This window comes from Microcaecilia unicolor, chromosome 4 (assembly GCF_901765095.1).
Source record: "Microcaecilia unicolor chromosome 4, aMicUni1.1, whole genome shotgun sequence".
Taxonomy (NCBI): Eukaryota; Metazoa; Chordata; class Amphibia; order Gymnophiona; family Siphonopidae; genus Microcaecilia; species Microcaecilia unicolor.
In genome coordinates, this window is record NC_044034.1 from 246,608,280 (window position 1) to 246,629,308 (window position 21,029).

A 21,029-nucleotide genomic window follows, 5' to 3' on the forward strand; every position below is an offset into this window, starting at 1 on the left:
TCCCCGCTGACCACATCCAACGGAGCACTCCAATTTAGAGAAACCTCTCTCATGGACGACAGGTACTGCAAACTCCCATCTGAAATTATCGAGTGTTTAATGACGGGGCAGCGTCTCTTTCCCTGTGTGGTTCTTCAGCTATAGCAGGCTCTCTTGGCGGCTCTTCCCTTCAGCAGTGCCGGCTCTTCAGCAACAGCTTTGTGGGCTCTTATGGCATAACCCATGCTGAAGAGGCCACAACTTGACGCTGAAAAGCCAGCATGCCACATGAGGGGATATTGCCACTCCACGAGGGGACATTATGATGCATAGAGCTTTTCATATGTAGCTGCAGAACAAACGGCTTTGTTTATTAACAGCTGCTCTGCTGTGGGTGCAGCCTATACTGAATCCCTGTTTTTTATAATTAAATTTGAAGTTAATTTTGTTGAGTTCAAAGTCTCATTTGTTGTTTTTGAGGATTGGTTTTTCTAGTGTGGCACCCAGATTTACAGCATTGCAATTTAATGCTCACACCCCAGGTTCACAAAAGAACATTGGGTTTCTTGAACTTCTGGTTGGCCAAGGTTAAAACTAATTAGAAAGCCAATGCATCTTAGAAGCAACAGCTGTAGATTTTCTTTCTGGTGCCTCCGTGTTATTAAGAGCATAACAGTGGCAGTCTGAGAAGACCTTGTTAATTGTGAGAATGGTGCTTACATTGGTTGGAGAAAAATTTCTACATGAAAATCCAGACTAAGGATTTGGGCCTTCTACTGGCAACTTAGCTGATAAACATTCATTCAACCCATCCAACCCATCCTCACAATCTCATGATCTTCACTTTACTTTCAACACCACACTTGTGGGCCTTCATGCTTTTTCACCACACCTCAAGTCAGGTTACTACAATGCTCTAGCGTCCAGCTACTATGGTTAGATTATCAATAACTTATCTGTAAAGGCATTTCCAATGGTAACCGTGCCCCCGGTTTCAAAGGAAGGTGTATCAATTATGTAGACTGATTAAAAACTGCTTTACAGTTGTGATCAGATAATTGAATTGGTGTGTACACGCACAGAGAAGAGAGTCTCTGCTGCTGGAGATGCAAGCAGTCAATTGCTTGCTGGCAATCTGGTTTAAAGACTGTACTGGCTCCCAGGCAGTGGAATGGGGTGAGTCACTGGGACCATGATACTACCAATACTTTACCCAATGCAGCATCAGCAACCAGAGAGCTTAGAGGTAGGTCAGAGATTGGCTTATTTGGCCCCTCCAACCAAAAACATTTTATGCTGTCCCTGTACTGGCTGCTGGCCACTTTTAATTAAAATTGGCTAAGTATGAGATGATTGAGAGTGCTATTTTATTTTTCTGCTGGCAAATGAAATATATCAGATTTTTTTTCCTAACTACTCTGTTGAGCAGGTAATGGATAAGTTGGAGAGGTGCTTAAGGCTCTTATAATTGTGTTACAGACTAGTAACTTCTGATTCTGGGCAAGACTATGTCTTAGTAATGTGGGCATTCTAGATAATATTTTGTCTTGGACCATTAAGAAAGTCCCTCTTAAGAAGATGGTTTGCAGTTTGGGGGTAACTTTGGATTTGTTGCTTTCTACGGAGACCCAGGTGGCAGCAGTTGTGTGGTGAGTGTGGCTCCTGCTTAGCCTGGTGCACCAGGATGTGACGTCCTTTGGACCCTAACATTTTTGAACAGTAGTACAAGCAGCCAAAATTGCTACTCATAGCAGGATACGGGATAGGGTTGCATTACTGCTGTATGCTTTGCACTGGCTGTATATTGACAAAGGAATCAACTTTTCAATAATTAGGGGTGCCAAACAAAATACCCCTCCCTGGACCGAGTGAAGGGGCTTGCTTAATATTAAGGATCCTCAACACCCAAACAGCAGGCTCCTATACCTCTTGGTTGCAGTATTTAAATTATCTAGATATGTTTCCTCTTAGACACTGTCATCAGAATAAGCTGCAACATTAGTAATTTTAGGTCCCCATGATATTAGGTTGCTGAAGTCTCAACTATGTATTTTTAATGGTGTGGCACCCAAATTATGGAATGAGTGGAGTAGCCTAATGGTTATTTTGTTAAAAATATCTGCTGACCCAGAAGAATTTATGTTCCCTTGCCTGGTCATTCAAGAGATACCACATAACTTTTGCTTCTACCTATTAAACTGTTTATGGATTCTAAAAAATATGAAGAAAGCATATAGACAAAGGTTTTTCCATTAGGCCACTTCAATTGTGGAATGCTCTTGCTCTAGAGTTATGAGGGGGAGTGGGGGCTGATTTTTTTTTTCTCATGTTTAAGAGAGCTGAAAACATCCTTGTTTTGCTGTGCATTTAAGAGAGATGTTGGAGATTGTTAGGTAGAAGGTTTACTATGAATATTCTAGATTGGATGTGTGCTGATGGGTTTTACAGTTAAGACAATTTGTAAGATGTTCTGTGAAATCATATTAGTTGTTGTACACTACATGGAATAGTTACAGAAAAGCAGAAACAAGTAAATGGGAATGTGCATCACTTTCTTTTAACTTGACAAACCTGCTGCCACTCTGCAAAGCGGAATTACTCAAACACAGCTTACCTTGCTATTAATTTGTCAGCCAACACTGAAGGGTTGGAGAATAGAGATAAAGGAAAAAGCTGAACATAGACAGAACCATCTGCAGGGTTTTCTAAAAAAATCTCTTCCTCCTAAAACACAAAAACATTTTTTTCTTTATATTACCAAGAACATTTCAGTGCACAATGAGGCATATTTTCAAAGCACTTAGCCTTCCAAAGTTCCATAGAAACCTATGGAACTTTGGAAGGCTAAGTGCTTTGAAAATATGCCTCTATGGGTTTGCTCAATATACAAGCCTGAGGAAATACAAAATTTTATTTATTTGGATTTCATGCATGTCTTTTTCAGTAGTAGCTCAAGTTGAGTTACATTCAAGTACACTGGGCATTTCTCTGTCCCTGGAGGGCTCACAATCTAATTTTGCACCTGAGGCAATGGACGGTTGTGACTTGCCCAAGATCACAAGGAGCAGCAGTGGGATTTGAACCAGCCACCTCTGGATGTCAAGACTGGTGCTCTAACCACTAGGCCACTACTCCATGTAGTGGTCCACTCTGTCATAACGAAGGAACTGGAGTAACTGGACCACCCAAGCGAATATGTCAAGCTTTTCATAAAGCCCAGGGTGATCTTGCATCAAAATCCTAAGTGGGTCAGGGTGGAAGACCGATTGATAACACAGGACTGGTGCTCTAACCACTAGGCTACTCCTCCAGTCTATTTCTTGTGAAATAGAGTGCACAGAGTAATCTGGTTATCATAAGCAACATAGATGCTATTAGATGGATTCATCAAGATAGCAACAGTTTTCCTGAACACGTTCAAAATTACAGAAATTAGGGGCTTGGCCTACTTTTGTTCTGACCAAAATAAGTGGAAATATCAGAAACCACTCTGAGCAAAAGTGGACTATGCTGAATTCAAGCCAAAACAAAGTCCTTAGGCCACAGAGGCTATAAATTGGTACATGGCTGAAATAATGCAAAAAGTGGACATCGGCTGCTTTTGCTCTGCAAGGCTCATATAACCTTGGCCTGTAGAAGCTTGGCAACTGTGGTGAAACACAGATTCTTACTGTAGGATCTCTGCCTCCTTGTCGCAAGGCTTGAAAACATGAGACCAACCTGAGCTTCTGGCGCCATCATGCCATGTGGCTAGACCTGTTGTGGCAGGGAAGCAGGGATCCTGCGATAAGAATCTGCAGATGAAGCCAGGCAAGGGGAAAGAGACTGGATGAAGGCAGGAGAGGGGGTACATAAGAGATTAGGTGAAAGTGGGGGAGGGGGGAGCACATGGGAGACAGAATGAGTGTGCTTGTGCACACTTGACAAACACATGCATGTCTTGGACCTCTAAATGCTACAAAGTATAAAAGTTGGCTCCCTATTTAAAAAAAATAAAAGAAAAAAGGTTGGACAAGTCTGGCCTAGATGATAGTGGGAATCAAAGTCACTATCACTGAACAATCACTTCAAACATAACAGCGTCTAGTCTCAATTTCTGGTTACCCTTAAAACAAGCGACAGCAAAAAAAAGGGTAGTCTTACAGGACTACATGATATTTCAAACACGATATGAACTCTGGTTCAGAAATCATGTTACTCAGTTTTCCATGTTCATTCATCACCTCTTCAATGCTACTCTCAAATATCAAAACAAAACCAAATCCACTATGGAGATGACCATGTTTAATGGGAATGATGACAGGAATTATTTTGCCCAATAATCCCATGCTCAAACCTACTGCACTCTAAGAAAGGGAACATCTAGTTAACACAGTAATAGAGTTTTGAACTGCAAAGCAAATTAGCCCATTATGGTCAGCCTTCTTCCATGTGTTCTATAAATTCACTGCTGATTCTTTAGCTCACAAATTTGAGGTACATTAATTTAATTAACGCTGATACAAGAAGTCTATTTTTAAATACTTCAACAGAAGCTGCCACCATCAATTTCAATGGCAGACTATTTCAAATGATCTTATTTTTGACTTGTAGTCTACTTTTCTCTTATCATACGAACTATACAAATATTTCCATCCATTCTTGAGAAACTTTATCCTGTCAGTTTCTTAAACATCTATTTTTTAAAAATCTTTTAAATAATATCAGCATTATGTCATACTCTATATCCTATTTCCCAAAACCCCTTACATTGTCACTCTTTTTATTTGTTCACACCAATACCAACCCAGAACAGAAGTGATCAAAAACTGTAACTTATACACCAAATGAGACCTTATTTAGCTATACTAATATTCCAGCATTACTTACCCTACTCATACAAACAAAAGCCTTCGAGGCTTTGCAAGTTTACATGCTATGCCACTTGTGTGTGCTGTTACAGAATAGTACTTAAGTGTGCTGCTGGCACTTTCATGGGTAAGTATAGGAGTGGGGAAGTAGCCTGTTAGTGCAGTGGGATGAGAACTGGGAGAACCAGGTTTGCAGCTCCTTGGGACCCTAGCCAAAGTCACTTATACCTCCATAGCCCCAGTTACAAAGATTGTGAGCCCACTAGTACCTGCATGTAATATATAAATTATTTTAGTTTTACCACAGAAAGGCAGTATATGGTTTAAAGTGGAATATGAAAAAAAAAAACTTATTTAATTTCAAAAGTGGATTGCACAAAATTTACATACTTGGTAACAAAATATAGACATACAGGACATGAGACAAATGAAATTCCAACTTAAGATTTCACTGACATTTACTCTGCAGCATCATTTTTTTTTTTAAATCAAGATGCAAACATCTTTCCTTATCTATATAATCTAACTTCAGATCCTAATTTGATACCAAAACAAAGTCTGGCCAAATTTTCAGGCCCTAGAATTTTGATGCAACAATGCTTTACAGTGGAACATGACAATAGAAGTTTTGTAAGAACCAAAGCACTTACAGATGAACTGTTTACATTTGTAAGTGGGAAATTCAAGTGACGTGGAGATATGAGTATGGAAGGCCAGGCCAACTCTGCTGTAATTTCAGCTATCACATCCTTCTGGAGGTCAGTGTCTACCTCAAATTTAGCATTGAGACTAGGAAAAATACATAAGAACAACTGTATTAGAATAAAAAATGTGCAGAACTAATTGCCTAACATGATATTTTCTAGTACTAGACATGTGTTAAGAAAGCTTTTATCACTAATCTCTGTCTTTCACATGACGGGATATATTGTCAAACAAAATTAACTCACGCATTATATGCTAGCTTTGACAATTCATTTTTAATCAACTGCTATGATGTATGTAATGCTAAATGCTTTTAAAATATATGAAGTAATAATGATTTAAAGATAACACTCAATCCTGAAAGTAACTAACTGATATGAATCTTTGACCAGAGTTTTGAAATTAAAAATCTCATGCAGACGATCCTGGTGCTGGAGATAGTAGTTGCCTATCTGCACCAAGGTACAAATGACCACTTAGTAAAATTCAGAACCAGGTTAAAGTAACAAGGAGAGTGGTCACGGACAGAGGGAATCTGTGACCTTCTCAGAAATACAACCTGCATACAAATAGGGGAATATGTAGAAATGTCCTCACAACTATTTCAAACTCACTGTTCCCTCTAAGCTGCATGGCCCTTCTCCTCTTTTCAAGCTGCTGCACAGCAAAAGCAGCGAGACCTTCCCATTTCCCTTCTGCTTCAAACCAGCAGCGACAAAAGAACATAATTCATTCATGGGGCCACAGCCTCTATTACACACAGCTGCTGGTCTTGCCCCCTCTGACGTCACTTTCTTCTTCTAGGGCAGAGCCGGCAGTTGTGCATACAGAAAGACTGACTTCGTGAGTGAATATGCTCTTGTTGCTGCTGCTGGTTTGGAGAAGCAGAAGGAGTGACTGGGGTGTCTGGGATGGAGCTGTGAGATACAGAGGGAGGACGGAGATACTGACTGGAGGGGGGGGGGAGAGAAAGGTGAGGTGTTGATTGGAAAGGGTGAGAGAGGGGACACTGTATGGAATGGGGGAGAGATAGACATGAGGGAGACAGTGATGGAAGGGGAAGAGAGAGGGGAGATGACAGATGGAAGGGATAGGAGAGAAAGAGGGCAGAGAGCATTTGTTGGATGGAAAGGGTATGAAAGAAAGATTTGTCATCATTGATGATACTTTGAAACCCTCTGCTCAGTGTGCAGTGGCGGCTAATAAAGGAAAGGAATGGAAAACAAAACTGAGATTATTATAATGCCTTTGTATCACTATGCACCTTGAATATGGTGTGCAATTCTGGTCACATCATCTCAAAATAGATATAGCAAAATCAGAAAAGCTACAGAGAAGGGTGACAAAAATAATAAAGGGGTGAGACCACTTCCCTACGAGGAAAGGCTAAAGAGGCTAGGGCTCTTCAGCTTGGAGAAAAGACAACTGAAGTGAGATATGATAGAGGTCTATAAAATACTGAGTAGAGTGGACCGGGTGTTTACTCTTTCCAGAAATACAAGGACTAGGGAGCACACAATGAAGCTACTAAGTAGTAAATTTAAAACAAATGGGAGAAAATATTTCTTCATTCAACGTGTAATTAAATGCTGGAATTCATTGCCAGAGAACACAGTAAATGCAGTTAACTTAGAAAGGTTTATAAGAGGGTTGGATAATTTCTTAAAAGTCCATACAGACAAGGAAGTAGTATGACCATCAAGATACTTCCAAAAACCATGAGGGAGACGAGGAATATCAGACACAGAGTTTATTCATAAAAGACTCGACAACAGCACTGTGTTTCTAGTTTTAGTTTGTGGTTACTTATTCTATACTGGGTGAGGGTCTATGTTCTGCATGTGAAAGTTTTCCAATAGGTATACTGATGTTCTAGTGCCCACCACAATGTTCATGGTGCTGCTTTCCTAGGTAGTGTGACCTCTGCTATTATGGTATGGCAGAATTGTTCTGTAGGTCCTGACATTTGTAGTGTTTATTTCACAACTAGTGAACGCCCTTTTCTTGCGTTAATGAAACGGGCGCTAGCACGGTTTCCTTCCGAACCTCCCCCCACTCCCTCCCTCCCTCCTCACCCCTTTCGGCGTTCTGATGGCACTGGCCGCCATTGTCGCGGACCTCGGCACGCCACCTTCAATCTGCTGCGTCGTTTGTTGTGAAGCCACTGACGCCATTGCTCCGCCCTCGACGTAATCACGTTTGATGCGAGGGCGGAGCCCAAACACAGTGTTTTCGGTGGCTTCACCACCACGAAGGCTTCGAACCGGAAGGAAGTGCCCGGAGGACCTGACAGTGACGTCAGTGTCCTCAGAACGTTGAGGGTGAGTTTTATTATATAGGATATGCCTGGTACTGGATTTTGGATTTAAATTACATCTTTGTCAGTAGTACTTCAGGCAAGTTAAATTCAGGTACAGTGGGTATTTTCCTGTCTCTGGAGGGCTTATAATGTATGTTTTGTACCTGAGGCAGTAGAGGGTTACACAACTTGTTCAAGATCTCAAGGAGAAGCAGTGGGATTTGAACCCTGACTTCCCTGGTTCTCAGCCTGCTGCTCTAACAATTGGGTACAGATAATACGTAGTCCAAACATGTTTGCTAACTAAGCAGTAAATTGAAGGCTGCAGAGCGGAACCCTCGCAGCCATTTGGCAACCTACCAAAAATATCGATAGGTAAATCATTTTATGGGTGCCAGTAACCTCAGGATTTCTGTTACAGTGCTGTTAACATCACTATTCAGATGGCCAACAGGAAGATGCTAGACTGGGGAGTTAGGGCCGACTGGGAGCCAAGTGTTAAAGTACCTGCATATACTTCTGAAATTCTGCAAATACAATTCTGCTTAATATATTGTATTTTTGTGTGAATTATTTAGTTTTTGGTACATAATTCTCTGGAGTGTATACAATGTGCATAATACCATCAGTACCAGAGATACTGGGGGTGGTGGTGGTGGTGGTGGCCGGTAGAGTGAAGGAGTAGTCCTCTGCTCTCGAAAGTGTCTCTACTGTCTTTTTTTTTTTTTTAATTGATGCTCATATCAAGAAACAATGTTCCCTTTAAGCTGTGCTAAACATCAAGCAGCCGAGTAAAATTCAGAGTAGCTATAAATATATAGCTAAACTACAGGCAAACAAACAGGGAAAGCATGCAGAGCGTATGCCTTGTAGCGCTATAGAAATGTTAAATAGTAGTAGTAGCTCGTGGAATTCTTTTTAACCTGTGACTGTTTATGCATGTGCATATATGTATGCGGATGTGTACATGTCTGTATTTGTATCTGTAAGAAGTGCTCACAGAGTAATGTTAACAGTGCAAAGAAAATGTTTGCTCATGTCAATTCAGTCCTTGGAGGGAAAATTGGCTTGATCAGTTCTGCTGTATTCAGTTAACACCTGTTACAGGTAAGAACCAATATTTTTCCTTTTGACAAGCAGAACTCAGTCAAGATATACAAGTGGGTAACTCAACAGGGACAACACACATAAAATCAGTACGAGAGTTGCAGCATCACATTCATATGAGGCCCATTTGTCAGACCCTCCGATGTCTAGATGTTCAATTTAGACTTAATGAAGATGACCTGCAATTTGTCTTTCCTATCATGGAATTTGCTGAAAAATGTCTTTAATTTTTTATTATTTGTCCTCAATCTGTGAAGGCTTGAATGAGTGCTAATTGCTTTAAGCTAAATATCTCCAAATCACAGATTTCTGCTTGGTAAGGTCTCTCCTTTGGTTCCAGAAATCTTTTCTATAGACTTGTTGAAAATTTCAATTGCTATGAGTTTAAAATATCTTGGTATTAGGACAAAGACTAATTTATCGTTGGCAATTCAAGTTAGACTCTCTGGAAAGTTTTCTTTAAATTCTATTCTATTCAGTGATTTTTATTCCACTTTTAACCTCATGGTGCAAAGCACATTACAAAGTCAAAGAGAAACCCTAACCACATAGGATATACAATCATGCTACTATTTAGAGATGTGTTCAATGAGATGCTGATATGAGCTGTTTTTTCATTGTTTTTTTGAGCTGATTCAGTTCATTTTTTTTTTTTTAATATATTGATTATATATGCAGTGTTGTGGTCTGTCTAGAGTTGTATAACAGTGTAGAACCAACATTTAAAAATAAATAAATAAAATGTCAAGTGAACACCTAATAGTATCATGGTCATTTGTGAAACATATGGAAAATCTTTTCCACTTAAAAGATGAAGTCTTGCAGCAATTAATATATCCTGAATAGACTGATAGTCCTAGAGTGGAGACTAAAAGGGCAATTCTATAACTGGCGCCAGTTGTGAACATAAATGTACATTTCTTGGGTAAATGTAACTTTATGTTCATAACTGACAAATGCATGTGGGAAAGAGGAACCCGAATTATAGCTATGTCATGCAAGGTTCCATGTTAGGAGTCACGGACCAAGAAAGGGATCTAGGTGTCGTCGATGATACGTTGAAATCTTCTGCTCAGTGTGCTGCTGCGGCTAAGAAAGCAAATAGAATGTTAGGTATTAACAGGAAAGGAATGGAAAACGCAGTCAGGAGACACCCATTCCAGAGAACCTGGATGACAGATCAAAAGTATAATAAGCGCCCCTGGCTAGATAATGCCTGCACTCCGTTTGTTGGGTAGCTGGCGAAGCCCTGCTCTGAACAGAAAGAGTCCTCCAGACTCGGTGTACTATTCAATAAAGACAAGTAAAGGCTCATGTAGAGCTAGATGCAGGCAACAAGCACTGAGGTCTGAAAAGTCTCTCTTTCTCAAATAAATCTAAGGTCCTGGGCCTCTCATCCCAGGGACACGAAGGTATGAGACTGAGAACTCTTGGCCTGTTTGAAGCGGATTTGACCTCCGTGGAGTAGTGCGACAGCTGAAGCCTCTCAAATCTGGGAACCTTCTAGATATAACATTGCATATCCACCTCCTTGGGTGCGATCTGCGCTGTGAGGGGAGATTCCAAGTTCTTCAACAGCGAGTCCTTACAGATAGGGTGCAATGGCACAGTGACACCTTCCTTAGGGGGAGACTTATATAGCCCAGTGCATCCAACATCTCTGCCCTAGCCTCCTCCTCCATCTCCAACTTAAATGGGACAGCTGCAGCCATCTCCCTCACAAAACCAGTGAAAGAGAGCCTTGTGGAGATTTCCATCTCTCTTGAGGGGGAGAGGGATCGGATGGTATATGACTCCTCCAAAAAGTAAATGTGGTTCCTCGACTGATTCCCAAGAGCAATTCCAATCAGACTCTTGCGCATATTCAGAGGCAGCTAAAGGAGTCTGCACAAACCTCAGCCTAATGGAGCGAGGTCCACACCCAGAAGAGCCCTGAGGTACAGCCCCTACTCTCAGACTCCGAGGAAGCTTCCTCTCCCAATGTTGAGAGCAGTACTACACATCCAGGCGTTGACACCCTGCAAAGCACTGGAGTCAAAGATCTGGGCACCAGCACTTAAGGAGCCTCAGATAGGGCCTGGGGCTGTTCCACTAGTGGTGCAAGCGCCCTCGATGCCCAAGTAGTGCCAGCACCTCTCTGAGCATGCTCCAAAACCACTCATCAAAAGGAGGGCATAGGCATGAGAGCCAGGGAAGAGGCAGCCTGAGAAGGCATCGGTGCCGAACTGGTGGTGGAGACCATGCCTACTCGGTGACACTGACTCCTCTTCCTCCAGGCGCCAGTGCTTCTCTGGAATAGGAGGATCTAATGTCCCGGTGCTCTCAGTACTATGCGTCGAGGAAGACCAGTGCTTACGCTTATTGGGCTTCACCCTCCCTCCATTCTTAGAGCTCCGATTCCCTGGTAACAACGAGGACACCACCAAACCCGTGCGCATCCTCTGTGTCAGGTCCAATGCTGACCGGTCCCAGGGCCTGCTATTAGTGCCCGATATCGAGACAGGTGGCATCCAAGCCGGTGCGCTCCCAGTTGACGATGAAGTCTGAGCAGCCATGGAGGTTGATGCCACTTGTGCCGATGTTTCAGCCTTTGAATAACCAAAAAGGTACTCCCTTTGAGCCTGTTGCACCCACTGAGTTCTCACCTGCATTTTCAAACAGAGATCACAATCAGAAGGGTCATGATCTAGCCCAAGACACCTGATCCACCAGCAGTGCAGGTCTGTGAGAGAAATCACCTGATTACATTGGGTGCACCTCTTGAAACCACAGGGGGTCTTTCTCTGACATTGAAAAAAGAATCGCGGCCAAATTAAACTCCTCAATCTTGAACTCCCAAATAAGGGGCTCGTTTATTGAGGTTGGGGCTGCAGCCTAAACCAGGCAGCCACACCCAAAAATAAAGAAAACTTACAAAATGAAGAAAAATAAACCCACATGGGAAGGCACTTACAAGAACAGAACAGCGTGAAGAGATAGAACCACAAACGTGTCCTCTCAGCTCCACGGAAAAAAACAAGACTGGAGGACCCGCACATGTGCTGTGGGACGCTGCTAGAAGGTTCTATATTACCCGCTAGTCAGCATCAACATTGGAGTTCATCAGATGATGTCATCCAGATGAGAGAATAAGGCGTCTTGCTTGTCCTCTGAGAATTTGTTGCTTCTTTCACTTCTTAATATAGAGCATTTGGTACATGAAACATCCATCAACATGATATGGAGGTCTTCATGTAAGCTGATGGCACTCAGATAAGAGAGATGCCTGGCTGTCATGGCAGAAGCTGAATTTCCAGTGGAAGTACCAATACATCACAAGCTGTATGTACAAGAGGTCAGACTGTGCAGTCTCTCCATTTTTCCCATGTTTGTCATTTTTTTTTTTTTATATCATGGTCTTGTTATCTGGTCTATGAAAGTTACAGGGTCTAGGTGTTCAGTTTGTTCCAGATAGGGTTAAGAATCTCACTATAGATTTAATTGGAGAGGAGGGCTTTATTCCTACAATGTCTATATGGGACGGCAGGAACTCTCATTTTGTACATTCCACTCCTTGGTGACATCCTGCTACATTTCTCTATATCATGGGTAGGGCTGAGGCAGAGAACACAACACCTTATGTCTGCTGAACAGCTCCCATTTTCCTGTCAAAGGCTGGGCATTTGTAAAACCAGATTTAAAAACAAAAAAAAATCTATTTAAGAAAAAAAATAACGAGGACATGATATGAAAAAAAAAAAAAGAAGATATGGCAAAAATGTGTGAAAAACATACAATAGTGAGAAAGAGCTACTTTCATATTAGGTCTGAGTGTAAAGAAAAACTGAGGTACTTTGAGTGCAGTGGTGGCAATGCACATGAATGCCAAAAAATGCTCAGAATCTCTGGATCTAAATGTGAGCTCAGAAAGCTACTCCATACTGGTGCCACTCTTTGCAATACTGTCTAGCAGTCAAGGGAAAGTGCTACTTACCTATAATGAAGCTGCAGATAAATAGGTATGGTAAGCATAAAGTACAAAAGCACAAGCATCTCTAGTACTGTACAGTACGAGTCAAGCATTTATAAACAGTACACTATACACTTACAGTTCAGAAATTTCTCTGACTTCAGTCCACTTTCTGAAAAGGTTCTCATGCAAATCCCAATCAGAGTCCCATGCATCTTCTTGCATTGTTAAACTATGCTGCATCTTGGGCTCATCTGCAAGGAAACAATTTTAGTACAACTACAATATTTGCATAACTAAGAATGGTAATAAAAAATAAATTAGAAAATTTTAGATTTCCTCAGTCATAGTAAATTATACTTACATTTGGATAAAAATGGAAGACCAGCATAGCAATGATCTCCACATTGTAAAGCAGCATCAAAGTATATATTTGCTATCTATAAAGACAAATAGAATAATTTTTTTTTTAAAAAGGTAAAATAGGAACATGACATTTTAAAATATATTCCAATATAGTAAAATTTGTCATACTTTTGATTTCTTCCCAGGCTCCAAGTCTTCTTTATTGCTCCTTAAGCGTTTGTAATAAAACCGTATGTCTTCTGAGAGCGAACGTATATGCTGTATTTTTACCTTCTGTGAGAAGGAACTCATAATGTTTAAACTATGATGAACTATTTTCCCCTGAAGGAAAAACAAAACAAAACATACATGTATATTATATGATTCATTTACAGCACATACTGAAATAGTTTAGACCTCTGAGCACGAACATCTATATCTGACTGAAATGGTAAGAGCCTACAATGACATCTGAATTTGTGAGTTCTGAGACTAGATTTTTAAAATTCCATGAAGAAATATTTATTCCAACAAGTAGGGCAGGGTTTCAAGCTGCTCTTTTCCATAATATTAGGGTGTGTCGCTCAACTAGATTGCAGACACTAACAGCACCAAGAGCTAATAAATCGTGCAATTTGGTATTTTATGTAAGTACTTTATACACAAACACATTTTGCTGCATTTTCTTTGCTATGTTTAATAATGTGCAGAGTTTTTCCCTTTCATATCTAGAAGTAGAAAAATGGTAAGGAATTTTGAGGAAAACATTTGCAGAATTAAGCAACTACTAGTTGTGATAAGTATGAGGCTGTCCTAGTCGGGGCAGGCCACTAGATGGCGCTGTTCCCCTAAAAATGTCCAGGGATGTCCGGGGTAGGCCATTAGAGGGCGCTAGGAGAATAGGTGGAGGTCGCTAGGACCGGGGAGAGCCCTGGGAGGTCCACAGGTGCAGGTGGTTATGGGCTGGGTCCTGTTTAGCTATTAACCACTTTATACCCCACCTGAGGGGAAAAGGAAGAGAGGAGAGCTGGTAACTGGAGAAAGAGAATCCCCCCTGGAAAGAACTGGCTAAACCCTATGGACTTGTGGTGGACTGTGTGCTCAAGGAAGAAAAACAGGCTGGGTTAAGAAGTCCCTAAAGCATTAGTGTTGGACTGTGTAGCCTCAGTACTTAGAGGAACTGTGTGTTCAAAGAAAGGATTGTGAGTCTAAAGAAAGAAGGACTGGGTGTCCAAGGAAGGAAGGACTGGGTGTCCAAAGAAGAAGTAGGGCTGTGTGTCCCAGTACTGAGAAGCAGGCTGCAAAGCCTGGGGTTAGAAGTCCCCAAAGTATTGAGGTTAATGCTGAGCCCAGGAATCTGTGTGGGGAGGCTCAGTGTGAAGATATGTAAAGGTATAAAGTATTTAAGCTAGAAGAACTGTGGCCAGGGGCTGGAATAAAGAATTGCTTGAATATGCTGTTGGTAAGACCTGTTTAATTTTGCCTCTGGATAACCAGGTCACCCTGAGCGTGAAAGGATAAATTGCTAATCTGCATACAATTTGCATACTGAGAACCAGCTCACCCTGAGTGAGAAAGGGGCCCAGGAGCTTGAGGTTGGATTGCTCCAGATGCTGGGAAGAGCCTGTTTGGAGGCCTGTTCAGAGGCGACAGGCCAGTGAGGCCTGCTGGAGAGTGGGAGCAGAAGCCTCATCTTCACGTAGTTTAACTACAGAGAACTTGGAACTATAAATTAAAATCCAAAGATTGGTGCTGCTTTATAACTGCAGAATACACTAAATGTAACAGTGGCTTATAAAAATTTCATTATAAATTACAGTATGAAGGAAATAGAACAGGAAAAAACCCCTAATATTACAGTAGAGAGGAGAGAACAGATAAGAGAATGTGTCCCACTGCAAATGCCTGGCTGGAACAACAGGGAGGTCAATCATCAAAAGCTAGGGGAGGGGGAAGAAGGCCTTAAAGATGTGAATTAAACTTCGCAAAAGAAGATGCAAACCACTTTATCTTAGAATCCCGATTAGTGCATGTGGTTCATGATGGTAACGAGCGGACTATGGGAGATACTGACAGATTTGTTTATATTTCCTCCTGAAGAAGCATATGTGAAACTCAGGGCTGAGTTGAGGAAATGCTAACATTGCTACAATGAGGTTTTTTGATTTGTGATTTATGTTTTGAGTACATGGATTTCTGGGACTGCTTTTGGGACTATTTAATATCACTATTGAATCATCCAGAGGAACCACATGCACTAATCGTGATTCTAAGATAACTAGAATGTTTGTGGACAATGCTAGTTTGATGTGCTACTGATATTATAACAAGTATACAGAGAGTAGGGAATAATAGGAAATAAGTACAATTCATACTTTAAAAACTGAACATACAGAACTGATATTTTATTGTTCCTTACCCTAACTTTGCATCATGGCTTATGGTGCATAGAGAACAAGATTAGTGCAATGATGGTTCTCTATCAGTCAGTCTCTTTTTAATGGTGACTGCACAAGTGAACTGAGCACTTTTTATATTTCACATATGATCTTTGCGTGACCCTTGTTCCACAGGAGTGTTATGTACACTTTCTCATAAGGTTGCACCATCAATTTGTTGTATTATAAATCAGTCTCTTTGTGATGGTGATATTTTTCCACAATTTTGTAGGCTACAGTAAAGCCACTACTGAAGAATGTAGGGCTGGACCTTACTTGGTTGTGTAATTATCGACCAATTTCGACCATTCCTTTTTTAGGTAAAGTGCTTGAGAAAATAGTCTTGAAACAGCTTGACGATTTGTGGACAAAGTTGGAGGCCTAGATCCATTTCAGTATGGTTTTAGGCGAGCATATACTGTTGAAACACTGTTAATTTCAACTGTAGATTTTATGGAAACACTGTTAATTTCAACTGTAGATTTTATGAAGAGAAATATGGATGATAACACATGTTACAATTTAGTATCTCGATGTTTCTGGTGCTTTTGATTCTGTCAGTTTGGATTTGATGCTTGAGAAGTTACGACAGTTAGGGGTGGCTGGATGGGTGATTTAGTTGTTTGATTCTTATTTGAAAGGACGCTCTATAGTTGTACAGAGTGGGTCACAAGTATCGACTTCAGTGATGACTTTGGTGTGCCACAGGGGTCAGCCCTGTCGGCATTACTATTTAATATATATCTGGCATCTGTGGGTAAGATGTTTCAAGTGTTAGGGCTTGATTTTCATGGATATGCAGATGATGTGCAATTTTTTTCCCAATACAGTTTTGGAGTGATTGTTTGAATTACCAGTTGAGTGGGTATATGATGAGAGTGAAACACTGGATGAATGAAAATGGACTGGTTTTAAATGTGGCCAAAACAGAGAACATGAATGTGGGGAGGGAAGAGTTGGAAGAATGGCCAGAAACTGTTTGGGAAATATGGATGTTCCGGTTAGGAAGAAAGGAAATTAAATTACTGGAGGTTATTTTAGATTGTAAACTTACTATGAGGTCACAAGTTGTTAATGTGGTCCTAATGGTTTTTAAAAAATCTGCATATGATATTTAGGTTAAAACCTATGCTTTCCTTGTATGATTTTCGGTGTGTGGTACAAAGTATGATTTTGATGCTGTTGGACTACTGCAATGCCCTGTATATTGGTATGCCTGATTTGAGTGTCAGGGCATTGCAAATAGTCCAGAACGCTGCAGTACAAACAATAGCTGGAACATCAAAGTTCTCCCATGTTACCCCTGCTCTCAAACAACTACACCGGCTTCCTGTTGCCCAACGTATACATTTTAAGGTGTTGCCAATTGTATATCAGGCGTTGTTTGTTGCTGCTTCTTTTTACTTGAAGCAAAAATTGAATATTTACCTACCAAGACGTACTTTGAGCTCAGAAACTGTGATGCGTCTTTCCACTGATGCAGTGACACCATTACGTCATGCTGATATTCGAGCTACAGCGTTTGTTTCAGCTGGCATTTCATTATGGAATGGGTTATCTAGTCATCTTCGTCACTGAACTAACTTTATGCAGTTCAAAAAAAAAACTTTTGAAAACTCAGCTCTTTGTAGCTGTTTTTTTGTAATTGCACATGGACATGTTTCAGTATTTGGATATTGTCAGTTTCTTACTAATTTTTGTTATATTATTGTACAATTGTGGATGTTATGGAAACCACTTAGTCTTAAGTGGTATATAATTTTTTTAAATAAATAAATATATCATCATTAAAACATTTTTTGGGGGTGTGTGATTTGAGTTGTGTATTTTATTATAAATTCTGTACTTGTGTGTTGAAGATTGTTTAGTAGTACAGGGTATATTTAGTGCTTCCTTGGTGTACTATTTCAGTTAAAATGTAATGCCAAGAAGTACACAGTGATGTACTTAGGGTGCAGAAATCCAAAGGAGATGTACCAGATAGGAGGAGAGAGATTGATAAGCACAGCTCAGGAGAGGGACCTTGGGGTAATGGTGTCTGAGGATCTCAGGGTGATGAAACAATGTGACAAGGCGATGACCACAGCCAGAAGGATGCTAGGCTGCACAGAAACAAATATAGCCAGAAGAAGAAAGGCAGTGTTGATGTCTGTGTACAAGTCGTTGTTGAGGCCCCACTTGGAGTTTATTGTTTTCAGTTTTGGAGGCCCTATCTTGCTAAGGACATAAAAAGTCTTGAAGCGGTTCTAATGATGATGGTTCTAAGAAAAGCAACAAAAATGGTATGGGGTTTGCACCACAAGATATATGAAGAGAGACTTGAGGACCCGAACATGTATACCCCGAAAGAAAAGAGAGACAGGGATGATATTCAAATATTTGAAAGGTATTAATCAACAAACCCTTCCCAGAAAAGGGAAGGTGGTAGAACTAGATGACATAAATTGAAGTTGCAGAGGGGGCTGACTCAGGAATAATGTCAGGAAGTACTTTTTCACGGAGAGGGTGGTAGGTAACTGGAGGTGGTGGAGACGAAAATGGCAACAGAATTCAAAAATGCGTGGGATAAACACAAAAGGAATACTGTATAGAACGCATGGAACTAAACAAGCTTAGCAGTGATTAGATGGCACCACCAGCAATTGGGAAGCAAAGCTAGTGTTGGGCAGACATCTATGGTCTGTGCCCTATCGTGGCTGCACAGATTGGAGGGCTGGAGTGGGGCTTTAATGTCAACTTCAGTAGTTGGAGAACAAAACCAGTGCAGGGGCAGACTTCTACTGTCTGTGCCCTGAAAATAGCAAAGACAAATCAAGATCAAATATACATATGTAGTACCACATCATACCTTATACTATGAGTTTATCTTGTTGAGGAGACTGAATAGACCGTCTGCTGTCATCCACTATTAGGCATATTTTCAAAGCACTTAGCCTTCCAAAGTTCCATAGGTTTCTATGGAACTTTGGAAGGCAAAGGGCTTTGAAAATATGCCTATATGTTACTCTAAATAAATGGAGACGGGAGTGACAGGAGGGGGATGAATCATGGAGTGTTGCACATCATCCATGATTTCCCTTCTTGCCCTCTGCTCCTATCCCCCCCTTCTTTTCTCACCTTCCTTTCTGTTCTGTTTTTCCTCTCTCACCCAATCTCATTGTCAGTTCTACTCAGACTGCGTGTTTCCACTGTTTCTTGTGCCAGCAAGGGTTAGGTCCATGCCAATACACTGCCATTTGCCTCTGCTGGTCTTCCATGCTTCCTGTGCCAGTGGGCACTGCACCCCCACCAGCATAATGATTCCACTGCAGGCCTTCTTTTCTTCTTGAGATGGTGGGAATTTGGTGGTTGAAAATAAATTCACTGATGGGAATTCATCTCCTCCTCTTTCTATGCAGGTGACCAGTGTTAATACAGATACATTATCCGCTGTTACTATATCCTCCGGCAAAGAGTTCCAGAGCTTAACTATTTGTTGAGTGAAGTATTTCCATTTAACTTCCTTGAGTGTCCCCTAGTCTTTGTACTTTTGGAAAGAGTAAAAAATAAAAATTTGATTTACTTCTACTCTTTCTACACCACTCAGGATTTTGTAGACCTCAATCATACTCCCCCTCATCCGTCTCTTTTCCAACCTGAAGAGCCCTAACCTCTTTAGCCTTTCCTCATACGAGAGTAATTCCATCCCCTAATCATTTTGGTTGCTCTTCTTTGAACCTTTTCTAATTCTGCTATATCTTTTTTGAGATACGGTGACCAGAACTGAACAAAATACTCAAGGTGCGGTTACACCAAGGAGCAATACAAAGGCATAGTATTTCCAGTCTTATTCATCATCCCTTTCCTAATAATTCCTAGCTTCCTGTTTGCTTTTTTGGCTGCCAACGCACACTGAGAAGAAGATTTCTTTTTTTTTTTTAAATCTTTTATTTTTGAATTTTTCATTACAGAAAAAATAAACCAGAGAACAGAATATCCAATCAGATAATGTTTCCAACGCTATTGTAAATTATATCCTAAGATCACAAGATTTATAACCCCTTCCTCCCCCCCCCCCCCCCGTTTCCCCCCTATACATAGAAAATGCTTAGATGTCTCTTTTATTGGAGCAACTTGCAACATTCGGAGACATCTGAGAAGAAGATTTCAGTGTATTATCTACGACACCTAGATCTTTTTCTTGACTGCTGACCCCCCTAAGGTGGACCCTAGGATCAGGTAACTATGATTCGAATTATTCTTTACAACGTGCATCACCTTGCATTTGTCCACATTAAATTTCATCTGCCATTTAGATGCCCAGTCTTCCAATTTCGTTAAGGTCTTCCTGCAATATTTCAAAGTCCGCACATGTTTTAACAACCTTGAATAGTTATCAACTGCAAATTTAATCACCTCACTCGTTGTTCTGATTTCCATATCATTTATAAATATGTTAAATAACACCAGTCCCAATACAGATTCCTGCGGCACTCCACTGTTCACCCTCCTCCATTGAGAGAAATGACCATTTAACCCTACCCCTCTGCTTTCTGTCCAGTAACCGATTCCTAATCCACACCAGAACATTGCCTTTATCCCATGACTCTAATTTTCTCCAGGAGTCTCTCATGAGGAACTTCATCAAAAGCTTTCTGAAAATCTACATAGACTATATCAACCGGCTCACCTTTATCTCACATGTTTACTCATGCCTTCAAAGAAATGATGCAAATTGATAGTGCAAGACTTCCATTGGCTGAAATCATGCTGACTCTGTCTCATTAAATAATATTTGTCTTAGTGTTCTGAAATTTTATTCTTTATAATAGTTTCCACTACTTTGACAGGCACCGACATCTGGCTTACCCTTTTTAAAAATCGGCGTCATATTGACCACCCTCCAATCTTCAGGTACTATTGACGATTTTAATGACAGGTTACATATTACTAATAGCAGATCAACAATTTCATGCTTGAGTTGTTTGAATACCCTTGGATGTATGCCATCCAGTCCAGGTGATTTACTACTCTTTAATTTATCAATTTGGCTCAATACGTCTTCCAGGTTCATCGAGATTTCTTTCAGTTCCTCCGCATCATCACCCTTTATGAGTCCTGTTTAATACAGAGCTTGAGAAATCCTGGATGTCATGATGCCTAGAACTGGGACCCTGGCTGTGAGAGCAATTTTTCTTCTTGTGTTTCCCTTGCAAATGTTTAGCACTATAATCAGGGTGTGAAATGTGTATACAGACCCTGTATATTTAGAAAATTTCATCAGAGACAAGTTCCTGTTGTGGCCGATAACTCTGATGCTGGCTAGGTTTCTATTTATCATCAGATTTGTCATTGTTTTTCAAATATATTGGAGGATT

At 40.7% G+C, this 21,029-nt stretch overlaps 1 protein-coding gene across 1 annotated transcript in view; it reads right to left on the reverse strand.

Annotated features, from left to right (window-relative positions):
* The window catches only part of TMEM131 (transmembrane protein 131), a 489,982-nt gene that overhangs the window by 99,835 nt on the left and 369,118 nt on the right, over window positions 1-21,029 (reverse strand). Inside the window, exons 20-24 of the mRNA XM_030201383.1 lie at window positions 13,424-13,576; window positions 13,254-13,329; window positions 13,029-13,143; window positions 5,480-5,618; window positions 2,594-2,703 (exon numbers count right to left, since the gene is read on the reverse strand). Coding sequence (XP_030057243.1) covers window positions 2,594-2,703; window positions 5,480-5,618; window positions 13,029-13,143; window positions 13,254-13,329; window positions 13,424-13,576 — 593 coding nt within the window. The remainder of the gene's footprint in view (window positions 1-2,593; window positions 2,704-5,479; window positions 5,619-13,028; window positions 13,144-13,253; window positions 13,330-13,423; window positions 13,577-21,029) is intronic.